Source organism: Podarcis tiliguerta (assembly GCF_965153285.1).
Source record: "Podarcis tiliguerta genome assembly, chromosome: 2".
NCBI lineage: Eukaryota > Metazoa > Chordata > Lepidosauria > Squamata > Lacertidae > Podarcis > Podarcis tiliguerta.
In genome coordinates, this window is record NC_139535.1 from 39048697 (window position 1) to 39070925 (window position 22229).

General features: G+C 44.4%; 1 protein-coding gene and 1 long non-coding RNA gene across 13 annotated transcripts in view; one reads left to right on the forward strand and one right to left on the reverse strand.

Annotated features, from left to right (window-relative positions):
• The window catches only part of LOC310667020 (clathrin heavy chain 2-like), a 40749-nt gene that overhangs the window by 13100 nt on the left and 5420 nt on the right, over positions 1–22229 (forward strand). For 4 of the 12 annotated variants that reach the window (XM_083418649.1, XM_083418659.1, XM_083418657.1 and 1 more), the window contains exons 3-4: positions 19463–19528; positions 21572–21803. In XM_083418649.1, coding sequence (XP_083274775.1) covers positions 19484–19528; positions 21572–21803 — 277 coding nt within the window. In that variant the 5' untranslated portion in view covers positions 19463–19483. The other 8 variants (XM_083418648.1, XM_083418656.1, XM_083418654.1 and 5 more) reach the window with 8 other exon arrangements.
• LOC310667211 lies at positions 12361–14916 on the reverse strand. Its single transcript, XR_014506209.1, has 2 exons — positions 14780–14916; positions 12361–13560 (listed from the first exon to the last, which is right to left on the reverse strand). It is a non-coding gene; the product is annotated as an uncharacterized lncRNA (long non-coding RNA).

Consider the following 22229-nt stretch of genomic DNA (forward strand, 5'->3'; position numbering starts at 1 on the left):
TTTGAGTGTTGCACTTTAAATGTATGGCGTGTACACAGCCACAGACATAAACCAGAGGGCTGGATTTTAGTTTTATGTAAGAAGGAGTGCAATACAAATGGCTCTCAATGTGAATGTGACTGCCTCAAGGCTGTCACTATTTTGCAGAATGAATTCAATCACATACTAGAAATTTAAGTTTGTGTAATTAAAGTGCTGTGTCGCAACAAATTCACTTTTAAAAAAACGCGGACTTCTTGCAGTTAGGAAAGTGAACGGGAAATGCACTAAAAGTGTAGACTACCTATTGAGTAACAGGAAGACATATATCTCCATGCAAAATAATTAGGATGAATGTTGATTGTCATGTAAGCTCCTCAGAAACAAATCAGAATGAAGCTCCAGTAAAGCGTGGACATTGTATAACCTCCACCTAAGTTTTCTGACTTGCTAGTAAGGATGAATGCTAAATAATCAGGTCATCCGAGAAGAGTTTACAAGTTCGAAGACTGAATATCTCAGAATTCCAGTTGCTGAGGAGTAAAAACAGGAAAAGGCCTCCTTGTGGGCTTCCCAGAGGCATCTGGTTGGCCACCATGAGGAACAGGATGCTGGACTAGATGAGTCTTTGATCTGATCCAGAAGGGCTCTTGCGATATTATTTGTAACTGTCCTCTCCATGGACATGCCAGTCTATCTCCATTCCTTCCATCTGCTTCAGTGAAGAGAGGGGAGCAGACCAAATCCTGCTAAGCACAGGAGGAACAATTCTGAACTTCATGTGTCCCAATCTCAGGTCATTTCCAGATGAACGGTTTATTAAGCATTTATCCAGATTTGCAGTGAGGTTAGACAATGTCAGCTATCTACTGAGCTTTCATTGCTCGCAGATATGGTCATAAAACATGTCATCAAGCATTATTGCACAAATTCCATTGCGCACACCCCTTCCTTATCACAAAACATCCATTTTTTTGGGGGGGGGGACAGGTACATGATTGAGTCCCACCCCAAAATAGTGATCATCTTGAAGCAGCCTCGGGGCATATCCATACTTGCCTCTTTCCAGGCAGAGGTCTGTGCTTGAACGCTCCGTATCCAAGTATTTGGGTTTTTTGCCCTGAGCTTTCCCCGCAAAATCCCACTCTTTAAAGCTGAATCGGAGCAAACTTCAGGTTTTCTGCAGATTGACATTTGCTCCTATTGAACCTTAAAGAGTGGGTTTTCATGAGGTATGCTCTGGAGCAAAAGTGGGGGCGCTCAGCTATGGAGCTTTAAATTGTGGACTGTGCCTAGAAAGGGTGGAGGGAAAGTGTGGATCAGACCTTAGTCTCCAGCTTAATTCATGGAAACACCCACTACCTTCACATATAATGCAACAAAGACATTGGGATAATTGCCTTGAAGGTCCCTGATGTAGTTCCATCTATGAAGAGAAGCAGGTCTGGGGCTGCCAGCACTTTGGTCAGAGTTCACCAAGAAACCTCCAGTTATACCACTATGAATTCTCCAGTGAAAAGGTGGGATATAAAAATGTAATAGACATAGCATAAATACAGTGCAAATGAAGTGCAAGGAAAAATAATTAATCCCATTTGTCAAGAAACTTTATCAGGAGACCAAAATCTCATTACAATGAAATTCATTTTTATTTTTATTATAGCTGCTGCTGTGACAATTTTCCTTGTTTATGTGAGGAGTGTGCTATTAGATGTCAGGGAAAATTTCATAATCTTTGAGGAGGTAACTTGTTAGACTAAATAAAGAAGGCTGCAAGGATCAACATGATAACATTTTAGAATTATATATATTCTGGCGGAAAATAACCAGTGTGTTAAAGAGCATCTAGGTGCCAGACAATTTCATCAGTTTTCCTTTGCTTTAAGAGATAGCACTAGCAGTCCAAAGGTATGAAGCCTCCCCAGAAGTCTGCTCACTTTTTCTAGTGGCAGCGTTGTGGCTAGGCATTGGGGTTTCTTCAGTGATCCAGCGGCGGACAGAGATTGACGCCTCCTTCGTTGCTGTCTGGGCTGCATCACAGGGTGGTCCACACCCAAGGGTGGTCCCACTGTCCAATCAGCGCCAGCAGGAGGTGTGCCAGCGGTAAATTTAAACCGTGGCATGGCTGGGGAGCCCTCCTCTCTTAAATAAATATTGCCCAGTGACAAATATTCCCCGGGAGGGGGGGGTAGGGTGCTTGGGAAGGTGGTGGCAGTCCACCTTCAAGCATGCTTGGAGGAAGCTGATTACTTGGATCCATTCCAGTTTGGTTTTCAGGCCTGCCATGGCTGTGAAGCCAGCTTGGTTGCTCTGATAAATGACATTTATCAGGAGGTGTAGGGTGACCCTGCTTGCTTTCCTTGATCTGTTGGCAGCTTTCACTACAGTTGACCACAGTATCGTTCAGCAGCATCTTAGGGAAGTCAGGGTTGAGGACACTGAGCTTCAGTGGTTTGGCTCCTACCTCCAGAACTGCTTACAGAAGGGATGCTGTTGTTCAACACCATGTGAGATGTCCTGTGATGTTCCTCAGGGTTCCATCTTGTCTCCCGTGCTATTTAACATCTATATGAAGACACTGGGAGCTGTCATCAGATTTGGGCTGAAGAATCATCAATATGCTGATGACACCCAGACCTGTCTCTCTGCTCCATCTTAATCAGGAGAGGCGGTTGAGATGTTAGACCAGTGCTTGACAGTGATGGGCTGGATGTGGGCCAATAAACTGAAGCTGAATCCTGAAAAGACAGAGGTGTGATGTGTACCAGGTTCCCACGCCCAGGAGGCAGGAAGATGACCTGTAATGGACAGGGTCACGCTCCTCTGGTAGGGGCAGGTCAACTGCTCTAGGATGTGCTTGAATTAATCACTTTCACTCAGGTGGCCTCAGTTGCTATGAGTTTCCCACCCTCAGCTGCCTTATCAAGTTTCAGTGAGAATTGTTGAGATAATGATGTAAAGCACATTGAATACTTGAAATGCACTGTATCAATGTCACCAAGCATTATGTTTTCACTTCAGGAAGCAAAATGAAGATTTGTGTTTTTGCCAAGGAGCTTATAATAAGGGTGATGTTTCAGACAGAGATTTCAGACATATCACCTGATAATTTTTAAAAAGTAGGAATTTAAATATACAAAGACAGTAATGCCAGCCATTATTACTATTTGTCCTTACATATATCTTTTATTCCTGAAATTTCAAATGTTTTACAATGAAGTTTCTTCAATCATTTTGGGGAAATATAATGATCTGAGGAGGCCACAGCTAAATTTACTTACCAGATATCATTTATATCCTACCTTTCTACTGCCAGGAAATTTAAAGGTATGGGGTTCCCGGGAAGGTTTCCATCCAGACACTGGCTAGCCCCAACCCCACTTAGTTTCAACAGTGCTGCTAGATCATGCACCTTCAGAACACAGGGGTGCATCAAATGTTAGGGATACTTCTGTTGATACAGCCTATCACTGAAAGTGACGGTCTCACTCTATTCTGGTCAGAGCACACCTGGAGTACTGTGTCCGGTTCTGCACACCACAATTTACGAAGGATACTGACAGGCTGGAACATGTGCAGAGGAGGGCAACTAAGAGGAGCAAGGGTCTGGAAACCAAGACTTATGAGGAATGGTTCAGGGAGTTGGGTATGTTTAGCCTGGATAAGAGGAGACTGAGCAGAGATATGATAGCCATCTTCAAATATCTAAAGGGCTGTCACATGGAAGATGGAGCAAGCTTGTATTTTCCTGCTCCAGAGGGTAGGATGTGAACCAATGGCTTTAAGTTACAAGAAAGGACATTCCGACTAAACATCAGGTAAAAACTTTCTGACAGTAAGAGCTGTTTGACAGTGAAACAGACTCCCTCAGAAGGTGGTGGACTCTCCTTCCTTGGAGGTTTTTAAGCAAAGGTTGGATGGCCATCTGTCTTGGATGCTTTGGTTGAGATTCCTGCATTGCAGGGGGTTGGACTAGATGATCCTTGGGGGTCTCATCCGGCCCTCTCCTCAGTTCATATCCCAGCCTGCTGCTACTGGGCCAGCTTTATGTGTGAGTGTTTTTGCCTGACTGGAATGTGCCCCTAAACTTTAATGATGCCTTTTGCTTTTCTGAGTAGAGGACAGAGGGGTGTAGAAACTAGCCTACTGCACAAAGGTAACATTTATTAATTGCTCACTCACTTTCCCCTTGCCCCGCAATGGCATGTAACCTCCCCTTAAAAAGGTTGTCCAGAAGGAAATGTGATCCTTGGTTTGAAAAAGGTTCCCCACCCATTCTAATTGATACTTTTAAGTAGTAGTTTTATTGGCCTGGCTGATGCGCTCGAGTAAGGGTGAGAATAATGGGTGTGCCATACAAAAGCCATTGAAATAGTTGCACTAGCAGAAGCTTGTTGTGCGACAGAAAGGGTTGGGGCACAACCAACCGCAAGAACCATGCTGGCTTCCTTCACCTTCCCTTGCAAAATCATTCAGCTAGCACATCTAGTACCCTGCTAAGGGACATTAACTTATTGCAACATTGAATTATTCTATTGTGAACTAGACTGAAATGAAGATGCAGGAAGCTGCCCTATAGTGGGGGGACGGGACCTCTGTATCCATCGAGCCCACCATTGCCTACATTGGCTGGCAGGGACTCCGTCAGGCTGAGAAAACATTTCCCATCACCTGCTACCTGATCCTTTTCACTTGGAAGTAAACCTGGGGGCCTTTTGCGTGCCAGGGTCCCCCTCCTCCAAAAAAAGTGGCATACAAATATTGCAAATAAATAGTGAGCAAAAGAGATGGACATAATCAGGCAGGGAAGGAAAAGAGACTAGGAACAGAAAAAGCCAACATCCTTCTGGCCTAAACCTGGAAGAACATCAGTCCAATTGCACATGCTCAAGAACCCAGGGCCTGGCTCGGCGGGTTAATGTGACAATCCATTTCTGACAGTGTGTCAATACAAAGCAATTTAAGAGTGCATGAAAAATCGACCCAAGGTAACAGGCAATTTCTCTGCTCTGCTGGTTTAGATGGAAGTGGGGTCCAATGAGGCTGGAGTATCTCAGCAAGCTCACTTCAGTCAGCAATGCCCAGCATCTCCCGTCTCAGACTGTCACAAAAAGGGGGCGCCTGGTAGGGAAAAGGGATAAGGAAGTCAGTTCCCAAAGACAGAAGCGGACACAACGGGCAAGAGATCCTTGTGGTCTCTCTAGCAAATCATGTTGAAAAGCTGCAGCGCACACATTCCCCCTGAAACAAAACAGAATAGCAAAAAGAAAAGGTAGTCAGCTTTTCAGAGGGTGCAAGAAAAAGGATTACCCACTTATAAAGATACTCGTGTACTGTATTCCTGTAGAAGTTGCTGGTCTGGACAAGGCTCTCTGCACTGCAAGAAGGTGAAACCAGAGCTGCATATCATGCAGGGATATTGTGGGTAGCTTCCTCTGTGGGCAGCTTTACAATAAAATAATTGACATGATAACGAGACATCACTTAAAATCAATAGGTGGAAAATCATTATTCTACTTACTCCTAAGACTAACAACAAACAGCACAGTATTTTGATTGTAAAAATCCATTCTGTTTAACTAAGTATGAAGGCCTGAAATAGAGTGCATAGGAGAACCAGATCTGGTGCTTGCAGCTGGCCAGGTGGAGCCCTAGCCAAGGGCCCCAGGGACTGAAGAGGCCCCTCACCGGCCTGACATGGCTGTGCCATCACAGGCTTCCTTTCTTGTCAGCAGCTTGGACAGCCATTTTAGTGGTAGCTGGGTAGCAGTCTTGAATAGAAGCCAAGCTAAAATGCTTCCCAAGCCTCTGCTAGAGATGGTGGGGAATAGTGTTGCCATGGTCAATGGTAGCAAAGGGGGGGGGAATACTATGTGGCCACATTAGAGTGGGGGCCCATTCGTGGCACTATGCCAAAGACCCTCTGAAGTCTGTTGGAACAGTTTCCAAAGCGATAGCCACGTTAGTCAACTGCAGCAAAACCACAATACTCTTGTGGCACCTTAGAGACTAACCTGACATAAGATTTTGTGGACCACTGGTTATCTCTTATTAACCTCCTAAAAATGTCAACCAAGTGAGCCTTGGAGATCTCCCAGTTACTGGTGCCACACTTATACACAAAAGGTCCATTCCTGGGAGAGCACAACCTCACTGTAATGCAGGTGGTGGTGGCCACTTACTCCAGATGAAGTCATAGATGTGGGAGGAAGCAGTCTCCATGCCATTCCAGCTCCTGACCACCAACAGTTTCAAAACTATTGGCTGGTGATAGATCCCTTGAAATTCCTACCTTTATCCCAGGGACAGGTGTAACTTTTCTCCATCACTTTTAGGAAATATAGCTTGAGAAAACCTCTAGCTCGTCAGCACTTACAGAGGATGACTGAAGTAAAATTCATTTTTATATCTCAATCACTCATCAGGCAAGGTGGCTACCAAACCCCAAACCAAAGGAGGCCACATGCTGAATGATGGGGGCTCCCTCTTGCTATATAGCAAGTAATTATTTGTGGGTTAATCCTTGATTCACTTGTTCTAGCAAGAAGTAGCGGGGGAGAGAGATGTATATTATAGAAATGAGGTTCAAGTTAAAGCAATAACAGTTTCCGTTTTCAACTGCTTTTCATGATCTGCCCTCGGGAGATTGTGCCTAAATGAGATTGAGCTGCAGTAAGAATGCTCATAATCCTTTTGGAATGAAAGAAGGAGCTAACTCATCCACATGGCACCAAGTTCATAATGGCAGAGGGTCCCTCATATAGAAAGCAGAGTAAGGCTTGCTCACTTCAGTGTTGTCCTGTCCATTCACAAGCAGACTGGCTTGAAGGAAGGCGGAAAAAATCTTCAAAATACTTTCACACATCATAAATTTTAGTCCATGCGCCTGCTGTATAGCCTGTGGAATTAGCTGCTACTCAGTAAAAGCAGGGACCAGCGGCATTTATTACACACGCTTCCCTCCTCCCCAAAGCTGTTGCCCACTCATTTGCAATCAGTCAAAAATTTAATGCAACCATTATTATGATAGTTATTAGATTACCCGCCCTTCGCAGCAATATAAAATACAGCATTAAGAACTATTTATCACATGCATTGTTTTATTTCAAAAGTTTAAACCCCACTTTTCAGTCAGGGAAATAATACCTAAACCCTGCCAGAACTTACATACATGCAAACCCAGCAGCCTTTCATCCTCTGGAAGATGGATGGGGCTGGAGCACAGCTCTCTTCGGTTCTGCACCTCCAATTCTGCTGGAGCCGAGGGTACTTTCCAGCAAGGAGCATGGAGAAAGCAAGCTCTCAACAGCTGCTCCTTGTTTCTGGGCAACAGATGGAACTAGGACCAGGTTGCTCAACCAAGCCTTGCCATGAGGTTCTTCTTGGCCAAGGTGGTGGTGGTGAGGTTGGCATGGAAGGATCAATGTTTGCTGTTCAATGATGTCTCAAATATTCTAAACAGTATTTTGTTTATATGTCAATAGTTGGCTTTTATGTTTTTAATGTGATGGCTCCTGAAGAAGAAAGTTCCATTCTGAAACACATTGCACTAAACATTAGTAATTGCTACTTTCGAGAACTAGTTTCTCATTTTTTTACATTCTTTTTTTGGGAGGCAGAGGGTACAATCTGCCAGGGACCTGTAGTTCCGTGGCCAGTGGCCCAAGTCACTGGGCAATTTTTAATGCTGGCACATTATTTCACCAGTGCAGTTGTCTCACATTTTGCGCTCACTGAGCTTTAATGGTTGGTGGGGTTGTGAGGTTCAGGGCAATATCTGCATTTATGGTGGCAAAGTGAGGTTATACAGACCTTTGGGCTGGAAGAGTTCAAAGAATTGGGAGTCAATCTATAACACACTGGTTGGGATAGTGGATGATGCTACTCAATGTATTAGTCATAAAGAACTGCTAGCATTTTTGCTTGTCACAGTGAGCTTAGAGATCACTAGGTGTTGGTGCACTACAGAAAGGTTGTCACTCGGGTTCTGCTTTGGCAGAAAACTGACCTGTCAGCTTAGTGCAGTAAAGGGGAAAACAAACCTGTTGGTCTTTATATGCAACTTGGCAATCCTTTATATCCTCTATGTGTCACAAAGATTAAATCTGAAGAACGCCCCCCCCCCCCACCAAGCACACATGGGGGAAATACGGAGACAATTGTTGAACTAATGCAATGGTACCATAATCTATCCAGTACAATAAGTCTTCAACTTATGAGGGGGTTGTGTTCCGGGAATTGCACCTAAAGCCAAAAATGCATGTAGTCAAAACACACTGGGCACAATGGTGGGTGAGATTGCCAAAGTATCCCCCCCCCCACAGATGCCCCCCCCCCTTTTTGGCGAAGTGTATAAAGCTGAATGTGCACAAGTTAAATGTGTGTAGGTTGTTGATTTACTGTACTACTGTATTCCTTTAAGTCTGTGGTCATACTTTGTATCGGTGGAGAGGAAGAGTTTTTATGTGACAAATTGCGTGTTTTGTGGTTCATGTTTATTTAGAAAACAATAAAACTATTTTAAAATATATATTTAGTGCTGATAATCCCCAGACCAGACCAATTTGCCACTTAAACCAAAAGATGATGCTTTAAAAACCCATCACCATCAAAATGACTTTCATTTGATAGCTAAATAGAACATCCCACCGTCAGGGGCAGTGTAGTTTTTGAACGACAGGCTCTGCAGATTGACAATAGAGGGAGCTCTGCTGCCTTCATGGCCTGCTTGCGCATCTCCAGGAAGCTCCTTGTCCTGCTACTTTTATTGTTTTGGTGCTTCTTGGTATTTATTTGCTCTCTACTGACCACTGCTGCAGCTTGTTTTAGTAATTCATTTATATTTTTAGCGTTTTAATTGCTTTGTTTTTATTGCTACATAGTTCCTTTTTATGGATATGCGCTGCTTTGGATATGCTGACTGAAAAGTGACTCATAAAACCCATTTAAATTAAAAGAGACGGTTTTGGGAACTGGTTGCCAGACTGAATGGGCCGTTGGCCTGAACCAGCTGGGCTTTCCTTCTGTTATTAGCTCAGCAGTTTAGAGATGGCTGGTAGGACAGCTTCTCCAGATGTGCCGGCTGTGGGCGATGAGAGTTCTAACCCAAAACATCTGGAGGGCATCAGGCTGAAGAAAGATATCCATTAGGAACAAGGCAGCTTACATAGCCCACTGCTCAAGAAGAGCAAAGAGCAGCAACAGCCCAGCATGACTCAGGGCAGGCAAGCAATAGGTAACAGAGGAAAACGTTTCAGTCAAGGGGAGGGATCTCCCTTTCAAGTTTCCCACTAGCAGCACTTAGTATTACGACTAGAAAAACCTCCAGCATTCTGTTGCTTAATGTGTGTGTGGGGGGGGTTGTTGTTTTTGTATTCAGTTTGAAGAGTGAGTTTGTGAAGCAAACAAAATTAGCAACGCAGGCGACAGTACCCAGAACAGTTGGTTTTCACATTTCCAGCCATGAACAAAGAAGAGGATGAGCGCTCACCACCTTGGTACCCCAAACACAGACAAAAGAGAGGACATCAGAGCAGGAATACCAATGAGGAACATCTTAATTCCTCCCTACATACCAGACAGCATTAAGAATCTCCTCACACAGCTCACTTTGTGGTGGTCCTCCTTATCACTTACTGGAGATGAATCTATACATTTCTGAGCAGCCGTCCAGATGCTAGGCAATTGGTTAAAGAGAAGTGGGGATTGCGGAGGCTCTGAAAAACACTGTTATAAGAAAGCATGTGTGATAATGCTGTGGTTCTGCCCCCTGGAGAGGGAAGGCTGAAATATTACTCCAGTAGCCATCTGTTATGGACTTGTTCATACATATTTTGGGGCACTGGAAACGAAGCTGGTGTATGTGTGTGTGAGAGAGAGAGACCTGGAGCACAGAAATGGTTAAACAGCTCCACCCAGGGTAGCTCTGGGAGCCTGAGCCCCAGGTCTTTTGTACTGAGTCCTGCTCTCCTACCCCTCCTCCCTCCTTTTAAAAAGCTTTAAAAAACAGACCTCAACCACTTATCATCACAATTTGCTTTCCAGTTGTGGCTAGAGATGGTGTTAATCTGTGGTTGTTCAACATCATGTGTGAACAGTGTTGATTTGTGACAGGGGCATGTAAGTATATAAAAGTGTGCCTGCATGAGAAAGTCGTGTCAGATGCTGAACAAGAGTTATGTGAGTATTTGTATGTACATAAGCAGCAGCTCTTGGCAACTGATTGAGTCCTCTGCCCAATCTACCTGCAGCATACAGAAAATCCTGTTGGTGCCATGTTGCTCAGAGTAAGCCCTGACAGTAAGAGGCAGAGTTTGCTTCCCCGCCCCCCCTCTGGAAGCCAGCCTTACTTTGCATCTATACATATAAATTAGCATATGCAAATATGAGCCTGTGCTCAGAGTCCTTGAATCACGCAGCACTCTCTTCTCTGATTCAAATCAACCCCCACCTGAAGTGGCTTTTCTCCTCTAAAAATGTCAACCAAGTTGCATCAAATGTTCACTTAGCATCTTACCCTTCTAAGAACAAAAGGGTTTTAACAACTAATCATTCCTTAAGAACAAAAGGGTTTTAACAACTAATCATTCCTTAACCCTCACGATCTTCCCCTAAGAATCGACTCCCAAGAGAAAGAATCCTATTGCAGATTAGATTTGCCATTAAAAATGCACTGTTTGGATGTTGGGAAGGAGCACCTAAGACAACACAGATCCTGCTTGTTTTGCCTCGGTATCCTCAAAAGAAAGACATCCACAACCTCACTGCGTCTCTGGAAGGCAAGCCCAATGTTTGCAGAGTACTTTCAAACAGACCCATCTACAAGCCATGCTGTCAAGCCATTTCAGCCATATGAAATCCCTGTGCAGAGTTAATGGTGCAGGGTGCAGATTGAGCATCAATGTGTCTTTGAGGACTGCATCTCCTTTGGATACAGCCAAGCATCTGTGCTAAGAACGGGATCTAGGGGCTGATCTCAGCTCCAGCTGCTTCCAGCCTCTGTAGCTAGCACCCACTTATTAAATCAGAATGTTTGATTTTGAGCTGCAAGTTGGTGGAGGATGCGAAAAGAGAAGAGAAGAAATAGGCTTTGATTAGAAGCTCATACACAGACAAAACAATTTAAACAACAGAAAGTGTTTTACTAACATATAACCCTTTCAAAGCCACAGCTGCCTGGTTCCTAGCCACAGGCCGGATTAGCTAACAGGTTTACTATCAACGCCAGTATGAAAAACTGTGAAGCTGGAGGACATCAGTGTGACAGGTTAAACCTGTATGGCCTTACTTCACTCACACTTTGATCTTTTGTGGTTTATAAAAGGGCAAGAGGGTGGAATCCACTCCAGCCTTCCTCAACCTGGTGCCTCTGAGAGGTATAACTTCCATCAGCCAGAGCATGGGCACCAGGTAGCAGAAAGCTGGGTTAACGTGTCAGAGGCTGTTCACCTAGAAAATAAATCTGCTCATGTTTTCCTTCAGGGCATCCCAGGAGGCCCAAATAGCAGCAGCTGCTGACAATGTGGCAGCTATGGAACAGGCACATTGACAACAAGCAACTCTATAAACACTTGCTGGAGGAGTTGTGAGGTAGACTCAGGAACACATGGGCCATAGGAAAACATGGGCAACTGTTGTGCACACCCTAGTCTCCCACCTGTGAGACACTTCAGGGATGTCCACACCTGTCAGTGTTTGGTTCCCTTGAAGGCCAATGGAGGTTGTGATGTCTTTAGGCTATATTTACACATATATGCAACCTGAGCATGGGATGTAGGGCAGGGCCGGATTTAGGTTTCATGAAGCCCTAAGCTACTGAAGGTAATGGGGCCCTTCATATGTGATATTTTAGGGAGCAGGCTAGCAGGTGGGGCCTATTACTTACATCATAGGAACCTACACAACACAAAACACTGTTGCTATATGTAGGTTTTATTTTATTTGTTTATCTGTTTTGGAAATGTACATCCAGGTTTTTTTCCCTTTAATTTTTTTTGGGGGCCCCCAAGAGAGTGGGGCCCTAAGCTATAGCTTGTTAAGCTTATATGTAAATCCGGTACTGATAGAGGAGCTCTCACACACACAACCCCACTTGTCCTATTGCTCTCCAACGTAGGATGACATGGCATTCAGCCAGGTGCGGTGGGGAAAGGCCCATCCATTTGACTTGGCAACAGGGCTCATTCTTTAAGAAGCAGATGATGGATACTTAGCTGTGTAGCTAAGGCCATAAGAACTGGTTTGATTGATTCAGCAGGTTTCCTCTTAGGGATTCTAACCTTACAGACACAGGATCAGAGCCATGCATATAATCCAGATTGGCTCCGCAATCCACTAGCATTTGGGGATCTGAGGAAACAGAAGAGGGGAGCAAAAGGGAGGTACCATTGTGCATAGGTTTTTAATCGTTTATATTTTTAAAAAAATCCAAGAAGAGAAAAAAACACTTAATGTTTTGGAAGCTCCTGGATGTGAGAAAGGGCACAAATCCTGTGACGTCATGGCATAATTATTTCCACGCCCAACCATACCCTGTTCTGCGTGATATTTATGAAATTGGAGTCAGTATGGCTAGAATCAGTCCAACCAATGCTTCAATATGTACTATATATGTTATTCCAAAAAAACTTTTCATTATTACCAACACAGGAGTGGGCAAACTGCATTAACTAACTATCCTGAGATATACCCAGGTGGCAACTTACTGCACTCTGTGGTTTGGAGTTATAGCACACACTGGGAAGTGCAGAATGTGTCCAAGGGAAAACTAGGCACTTCTCTCGGAACACCGCTATGCTTCTTAGTGGAGGCCAGCACCACAGCCTCCAGCACCCACACTGGTACTAGAACCAGTCAATTAGCTTTCTGAATCAAAGTGGGGAATGGCATCCCCTGCATCTGGTTCATGCAGTCAGAAACACCACTCCATTCCAGAAACAGAGTATACTCTTCCTGACATATCCCAAAGGGGCAGCCATACCAGTGGTTTGGTCCTGGTTTTTCTGATGCCGTTCACTGGTGACATCCACAGCCAAGTCTTACAAAAAGTACCTCTTTAAAAGTGTTCCTCACCTTCAAACTTTCTCTCTAATGTCCCGCATATAACCTACCTACCCACAGGAACAACAAGCTGGGGGCACTTCAATACATTTGACCAGATTCTTGCATTTCAGATAACAAGCTGGTATGTGCCTAATGATAGGCAAGCCAAAAAGGGATAGCTCTGGGCCAGCATACCATAACCTTTATGAAAGGATTCACGGTCTGGGAAAGGTTCTGATTCACAATGCAAATCAGTGGGCCAGAAACACCTTCTCGCCCCATAAATTTGCTTGTAAGGAAAATTTCTGGTGAGCTGTGCCAAACAGCCAGCAGAATATTTGATAAGTAAGAATGCCTTCCACTCTGCCTATTCCCAAGTATACCTTGTGTTGCTCTTTGCAGTCTCAGGGCAGAAACCTCAAGGTTCTGCTTCTCCTGGTTCGCATATCACCTGGTACAATCACAGCCTTACTGAGTACCAGCCAGACCACACTCAAGCCCCCTTGGTTCTCAAATACGGCATTGGTCCTCCAAGCATTCCTGAATAAAGTAGAAGGACAGCTGTTAAAAGTAATTATGTGTACATCACTACAGTATTGGAACACTAGTTTTGAACTGGATGGACCTGATCCAAAATTCAAATTCACACCTCTCATCTGCATCCCAACAGCACAGATTTGGTGCCACTTGAAACACATATGGCTTCTCAATTCACACCAAAGCTGGTTGAGGGAGTAGGAAAAAATTGTATTTAACAAATTGAACGCTAAAGATTTTAAGAAAACGTCAACATTTTGACAAAGTATCAAAGTGTTTCAATTGCCACCAAAAATTTCATGCATCTATTTTTGACAATTTTTCATCAAAACATTAAAGTAGTCATCTTGTGCCTATTGGCTAAATGAAGTCCCCACATCTGCACATAACTAATGGCAGAACTGCATGTTAGATTAAAAGCACAAATCCGCACCCACCCATTTAGCAACATTTGGAGGACCAGAAGTTAGCTCCATCTGACTTGAATGTAAAAAAAAGTTTATAATAAATAATTGGAAATTACTGCCTCCATTAATAAATAACTCATCCTGCACTTCTTTTACAGGGAACATTTCTGCTAACTGGTCTTATATCTAAACTGTTGGCCTTCTGCTTAGCCATTATGAATGACCTTAAGCAATTTCCCGATTTTCAGAATGAGTGCATTTCATGGGTAGGCAAACTAAGGCCCAGATCTGGCCTAATCGCCTTCTAAATCCGGCCCGCGGACGGTCCGGGAATCGACGTGCTTTTACATGAGTAGAATGTGTGCTTTTATTTAAAATGCATCTTTGGGTTATTTGTGGGGCATAGGAATTTGTTCATTTCCCCCCCAAAAAATATAGTCCAGCCCCCCACAAGGTCTGTGGACCGTGGACTGGCCCCTTGCTGAAAAAGTTTGCTGACCCCTACTTCTTCCTTCCCAGGTTTATGATTTTAAAAAGCAGTATAAAGCACTCAAAAGAGGAACTAAATTTTGCAAAGTGATATTATTCATTCCAGTCACAAAAAGCTCAGATCCATAACAAGGAATTTTTAATGGCACAGTTCTTGGTGACAACGCACTCCGAGTGCTCAGCTAGGAATTCTGAGTCTCTCCAGAGTACAAAGGGATTCCAGAACTTTTAAGTTTGCAGATCTAAGCTTACTTACACCCTAATTTTAAACAGTTTCCCCATAAATAAGTTCACCACTAACTTTGATCAACTTTAATGGGTCTTACTTCCTAGGAAGTAATATAAAGTCTGCTTAATTCTGCAGCCTTACAAGAGTGAAAATCTCACAGAACTCAGAAATATTTCGGTTTGTGACTTCTATGATGGCTATGCTCTGCCTCCATGGCTGGAGGCTGTGTCCTTCTGAATACCAGTTGCTGGAAACTGCAGGGTGGCAGAGTACTCTTACACTTGGGCCATGCTTGCCAGCTTCCCATAGGCATCTATTTGGCCATTATGAGGTCATATCTTATGTTCTTAACTGCTCAAAATTCCATAGAAGAGAAGATTTCATTCGCGAAGCTTCTCTTTCCACCACTGCTGTGTAATAAGAAGAGCCATACTTTGTGACGTTTCCAGTTCTTCTGTGCAACTGTCTAAAGATGGAGAAGCCCACTTGGGGGCTGGACCTGGCAATGCTGTCTCCAACAAAGGAACCCTGACGCTAGTAACCTCTTTTCAGTAATCCTCTCCACTGGTAGGCTCAGTGTTGCCAAGCACAAACTTTCCTACAGTGAAAGAGAACTCTAGAAGCAGCAGAATACTAAAAATAAGCCAGTATGATGTGTGAATTAAATGAGGGTGGCAGAAATGTGCATTTGCTACCCTGCTGCCACATTCAACCGCAAGACACCCATATAATCACACCACAGGGAACCCCATTCAATCTAACTTTTAAGTAACTCGGGGAAATTTATTGGCCAATATATAAACAAACAAACTTCATTAGCACAGAGTTAAGGCTCCCCTGGGCCCACTCATTCCCTCCCAGAATATCCTCCCAGCAAAAATGTAAACTTCACACAAACAATAAATAAAAGGTTGGACTCTGTTATACCAGAAAGGTGCCACAGTTTCCCTGATCTTTGCCATTTATCCTCATAGAAATTGTCACTTCTTTCCTATCACAACTATAGAGCACACAGTCCCCTCACACCCCACCATGTTCTTCCCTGGACCAATTCACCAAATAATCTTGTTTTGCTTTGTTTTTTTTGAATACTCCACTGCTCAAAGAGTGCTGAAAGGAAGTCACTAGGCGCCTTGATCTCATTGTGAGAAAAGACATTCCAAAGTTCTCCATGTTCCGGAAGAGGCTCTTGCCAGCTTAATGCTTCACAAGAAAAGGCTGTCCTGGAGGTGAGGGGAATGTTATCTTTTGTTAGGGTGATACCTAGACGCACTGCAGTGATCTCAGCTGGAAAGCCCCACACTACTGCCAAAAGTACTAGGTTGCGGGGGTTTGTGGCAGGAAGGGGGACTCATTTTGAGACTCTAGATTCCAGGTGGATGATTACCTAGGAGGAATAAGAGCTTCAGGAATGGGTTTAAAAGGACCAAAAGATGAGTAAACAGCACGAAGGACTTAAAAAAAAAAAACCTTCAGAAAAGGGAGCTGGAACTTCAGGACCTCCAGAAACAGTATTTTTTATCGTTGGCATCTGTCTCGAGAGATAATAGAATGCCCCTCTGGGGTGAAGTCAAACTGCTCTGTCAGCGGCACTTAAGTTGACCTCCCCAGGGTGCAAGCCTGGGCAGTATGTATGGAGGTCTTGGGTTGCTCAGACGACAAGCCCCCTCTTCTCTGCCTTGATGATGTGGTCCAAGGGAAAGAAGAGCAATAGGTTTGGCACCAACTTGGCTGCAGGAGTTGTCAGGAGACGGCATTCAAGATGCCATCCAACCATTTTAGGGAATCAACTCCGGATATGTGTACTCCTTAGTCTTTTTTTTTCTCTGGAAGATGTCCCACAAGGCAGCGGAAGTTTAGGATCAAGAGTTTTCCTTCTAGATGGGCTAGCTTCCCAGGTTAATGAGCCCCATCTGTCCCTCACTTCCCTCCTCATTCACTAAAACAGAGACTCTTAAAAGGAAGTTTAATTAATTAATTCAGATTAATTTTATCAATCTGGAACAGGCTTCCATTACATATCAGAGAGACATTGTTTCTACTGCCTTTTCAGCACCTATTGAAGATCATCTTTTTTTCAACAAGCCTTTAAATAGAGCCTTTTATCCCAGTCTGTTTCCTTATTGGATATGAAATCCTTTTCATATATGAAATCTTTTCATATATGTTTTATTGTTAATGTTTTAAATTACTTAAAGATGTTTCATAGGAAGTGATTCATAAATGGAATGGAATGAAATAAAGTAAAATAAAAAGGGGGGAAGAGACATTTTTAAAGGAAGTTGAGAGAGATGAAAGATCTGAATTTCACTGTTGCTCAGTTTAGAATGCTGGAGAAGGTTTGAAAAGCTGACAATACAACATCCCTGAAATAGCCTAACCAAGAAAATTAGAAGATAAGTTCTAACCTGCAAAGATTGCAATCTGGAAAACAGGTCCAGGGGAAAAAAACTCCTCAGGTTTACAAAATGCTTGAACCCCCCCCCCTCTCTCTCACACACACACCATCAACAAAATACTTTTACAGAATCATTAGCTCAAATGCAACATTAAGCTATTACTATGAAATGTTCCTGATTGCGATCAGTGGGTAAATGCTACAAACACTGGGAAATGTCTTGCAAGAAGAACTTTAAGGGGGGGGGGGGAATTCTGGGCTCTAGCACAATATCCCTTCCAGTAACTATAAATGTACAATCCTATGCAAACGCAAACACTTTAAAGCACACCCTATTGGGACATACATAGTGCGCACTGGGGCATACACACCACACATTTAAATCACATTTCTTGTCCCCACCCCCACCTGAATCCTGGGAACTGTAGTTTACCCCTACACTACAGAGCTATACTCCTGCCAACCTAGCAGTTTGAAAAAACGTCAAAGTGCAAGTAGATAAATAGGTACCCCTCTGGCGGGAAGGTAAACGGCGTTTCCGTGTGCTGCTCTGGTTCGCCAGAAGCGGCTTACGTCATGCTGGCCACATGACCCGGAAGTTGTCTGCAGACAAACGCCGGCTCCCTCGGCCTATAGAGCAAGATGAGCGCACAACCCCAGAGTCGGTTACGACTGGACCTAATGGTCAGGGGTCCCTTTACCTTTACAGAGCTATAACACACACCACCCTTAACAATCTACATTTCCCAGGATTCATGTGTATTGATAGTGGTGATTATCAGATTTTGGAGTCCTTCAAGAGCAGGAGTAAATTTTGTTAGAGAGCAGTGTTTACCAAATCGTTGCTCAAGCAATATGGACCCTTCTAAATCAGCAATCCTGCTACTTTGGAGTTCAATGAAGGATATAATCCTAAATACACCACCAAGTAAGTGCCGTCGAAGTACGTAGCAATTATTTTAAAGCAAATCTGCTAAGGGTCCTTTTGCTCCCAACCCCAGTCTTTTTCAAGTCAGTCGTCCCACTCATTTCAGCGGGGCTTGCTCCAACGTAAGAATGCACAGGATTGCTGCTTTGTGCCCAGATCCTGTGCAAACTTACTTGGGAGTGAATATTGTGGAATGAGGTGAGACTTCTACGTGCTCATAGGCTCAAGTTATTACTTGGGTATTATTTTCACTCAGATACTAACAGGACTAACCAATTATCAGAGTAGCTCGAGTTCAATTTGAAAGCGGGGGCTCACGTTGATTGCATGCTACTCTGATCATAAGCAAAGGTCCCTTCCCTTCCCCGCCTCCCCCCCCCCCAAACCCCATAGAAAACAGGCGCACCAAGGCGAGAAGTTTTTGCTCTCTGATATCCCATTCTCGATGTGCAGGGTTGGTTCTGCATGAAAAAGAATTTCTGCAGGGTGATTCCACGTCCGTATCAGCACCATCCAGAGTCACATTTACTACCTTTTCTTGAAGACAAGGCCTTGAGAAATGAGCACCGCTGAAATTAATTGGACTTGCTCCGAAATAAACCTAGGAGGAGCCAGTATGGATTTTCAGTTCTCTGCACTATCAGGAGCTTGGGCTGAAGACAACCCAGCAACGAACTTGATTCCGATTCTGGTCTGCAACCCAGATCTTCTGCTAGCCACAGCTCCTTCTGATATGCCTCTAAAGCTTAACATCCAAGAGTTATATATTGCACTGTATTTATAAAAGCATTTATATGCCGCTTTCTCGTGCAAAATACCAAGGCGGGTGTGCAAACTCCACGATCTGTGTTCTGCGCGTAGCAGATCGTTAGGCTGTTGGTTTTCATACACAACGGCTTCCTGTCCGCTTGCTCCGGGTGGGGCGAGTTGGTTGCTTTCCTCCCCCTTTTTCCTGGGTCCGCATCAGGCTGCTCTCCATGGGGCCCTTGGTCTGGGATTGGTCGAACCGGTAGGAGTAGTAGAGAGAGATGTGGCTGAGGGATCCTCCCTTTTGCTAGGGCTAATTGGATCGTGTCTGAAAGCAAGATCAGGTACACCTGGGAAAGAGGGCAGGAATGGCCTTGAAACGCCATTATAATCCGAGAAAAAAAGGAGGAGGAAAGAGTATGAACTTTGGGCAGCGGCGGTGGGGAAGACTGCCAGCTACGCGGGGCGCTTCCCTGTAAGTTTTTAAAGGCTCAAATATTGAACTATGTGGTGCAGTTGTTTTCACAGATTTAGTTGCAGTTTTTCCTCGAGGTTAGCCTCTTACTGTTAACTCCTATTTTAATTTACTTGCTAGCCTGGGTCATCACTCCCGACTTCATAAACCTTCCCCAAAGCCGCTCCTCTCCCCACGTGTCCCCCTTTTCTCTCCCGCGCACGATTCGCTCCTATTTTTCTCTGCACTGCAGGTTGATTCGGAATACCGAGCTATGAGCGAACCTGTGTCTCCAGTCCGCGTGGAAGTTTTGACTCAGGTAAGCAGGAAACACCCCCCCCCCTAAAAAAACCCCACGTAGCTCAACCTATGGGCCTCTGTGGGGAAAATAGTTACTCGAGAGGTGGTGACGGGCCTGGGCGGGTGCGCGATTTGGAATGGGTCGAGCTCAGGGTTGGTTGCGGCGCCCAGAGATTGAGAAAGGGGCGAGGTGCTTGTGTGGATAGAAGATTTCGGGGTTCCGGTGGAAGCCATTTTAAAATCTCTTCTGGGGTCATAAATGAGAGTTGCTCCTATAGGAATCAGTGGTGGGTTAGGGGAGTTCTGACTGGGCATGCCTTCACCCCCACAAGCAAACCTTAAAAGAAGTATTACTGCACTGTCCTCAGGCAGAGAGGAAGGGCCTTTTTAATTTTTTTGGTGTTTCAAGAAACGTTGGGGGCAGGGAGGAGCAGCTGCCCCCCCCCCCAGTCAATAAAAATTGATAAAAATACATAGCTAACTGAGGTTCTGCCCACCCCCCAACAAAAGGCCTGCCCCACCCAAAAAAAATTCTGGCAATGCCCATGCCTGCCATCACAAATACAGCCCATTATCTCCATATTGCAGGTTGGGGACGGCTGCTGGGAGATACTGCTTATGCCAGCCCTTCAGCCTGTTAGTTTTCAGCCTGGGTTTTCAGGTGATTTCTAGCCTAAAATCCCCTGCATTAAAAGACCACTTAGGTTGTAGCCAAGGTCAGTCTAGTCACACTGCCACCTGCTAGCCCAAATCCAGTACTTGGCTATGTGCAAACCTTGTCCTCTATTGACTTGCATGCAGACATGTTTCACTTTTAAAGCTTCTTTGGATATATCTGAAAATAATTGGGCTGTGAACTTCTTTGGGGACATAGGTGTGTGACTTCTGCCCATGATGCCAGATCACAGCTGCCTTAGAACCTTGGATTTCTCCAGTGACTTTTTTGAGCTTCTGCTTTCTGGGTGTAGAAAAGAAAAGGGAAAAGCAGTATTGAGTGTAGTCGTTAAGGCTGTAATCCTCCACTTCCTTGCCTGGGAGTAAGCACCAATGAAAGTGACCATGCTTCCTTCCAAATATACTTATATAAGGTTACATTTTCTGTGCCTATAAAGGGAGTGGCTCTGTTAGTACAGTCAGTTGCATTCTTCATGCAAAGGTGGAGTTATTTGTTGCATCCCCACTTCCATGTTGAGTAAGATGGGAATGCTAATGCCTGACTTGGATTGACTTTTTTCCTAACGTTGTTCCTATCAAAATGGCTACCTGCAATTTCTTTCTTTCTTTCTTTCTTTCTTTCTTTCTTTCTTTCTTTCTGGTCTTACTCTTTAGGGGTCACTCTTTCATGTACATTTTTATTGCGCAGTACCTCTGTCTTTAATTTATAGCAAAAACCAACACTTTAAATTGATTTCTCAGTGCTGTCCATATTTTTTCTATTCCAACAGGGGAAATATAAAAGCGTCACATTTGGCAGAAATAATCTCGAGATTAGATCTTCATGAAACCATTTTTATCGTGTTGATTTTCTAATTTTCATATTAAGTTGTTTTTAACTAGTCAGCAGTACAAAGTACTTGTTAATCTTTCCACTCTTCTACACTTATTTTTGCTGCAGTTAATTTCCTAATGAGCAGGTCAGACCTAATCAAGCAAATGGCCTGAAAGCGTATGATGGATATTACAAGGAGGTAGCAGGTGGAAAGAATGAATAGCGGCAGAGTTGGAGGGTGGGGAACCTGGGTTCAAATCGCTGTTCAGCCATGGAGTTCAGCTGCAGTTCAGTCCTATACTTTTTGTTGACTTCTGGGTGGGGTTCCTAATGATGCTCAAGGTGGTTCCTGGTTTGCAGTTCCTTGATCAACAAAAAAAGTACATGAGCAGCTTAAATAAGGAGCAGAAGTTGACATATTTGGGTTTCTCCCTCACCCCAACCTTGGGTCACACCAGATCGTACACATACAAGGACACTGTTCCCTTAGCCTTGGTTCGGCTCCAAACAGTTTTGTGGGCATTGAAACTCTTCTCTGGAGGAAAGCTCCACTCACGCTCCCATTCTCTGCAGCTTCAAGCCCATGGCATTGTATCGGAATACATCACCTACCCTCGTGTAACCTTCTCGTCTGCCTCTCGCCTCTGTGTCCGGCACAGCCCTCCTGGGGACTCCTCCCGGCAATCGCTGACGCTCTTGGATCCCCGCGCATCTCCCAAGGAGGATCAGGCTCCACCAAACTGGACTTTGCATCATGTGCAAGGGGCTCTGGCTAATCCTAGCCGTCCACTGCTTGCTGTCAGAGGTACAGTCATACCTCGGGTTACAGCCATTACAGGTTGCTTTTTTTCGGGTTGCGGATCGCTGAAACCCGGAAGTACCGGAACGGGTTACTTTGGGTTTTGGCGGTCGTGCATGCACAGAAGCGCCGAATCGCAACCTGTGCATGCGCAGACGCGGGTTGCAAACGCTGCGGGTTCGCAACCCAAGCGTCCCCAGTATTTCATTAATAGGAACGCTATCTGGTTATAGGAAAGGAGAGTTGAGCAAAGGAGAGGAAGTCGGGGTGTTGTGTGTTACTAAATTCGCCACAGACTAGACCCACTGAAATGAGTGGGCCTAAGTTACAAATGACCTTAAGTTTCAGTGGGTCTGCTCTAGAGTAGGACTTGCATTGGAAGCAATCCAGTGTGGATGGGGTGAAGGAAAAATAATTGCGAGTGATGGAAAG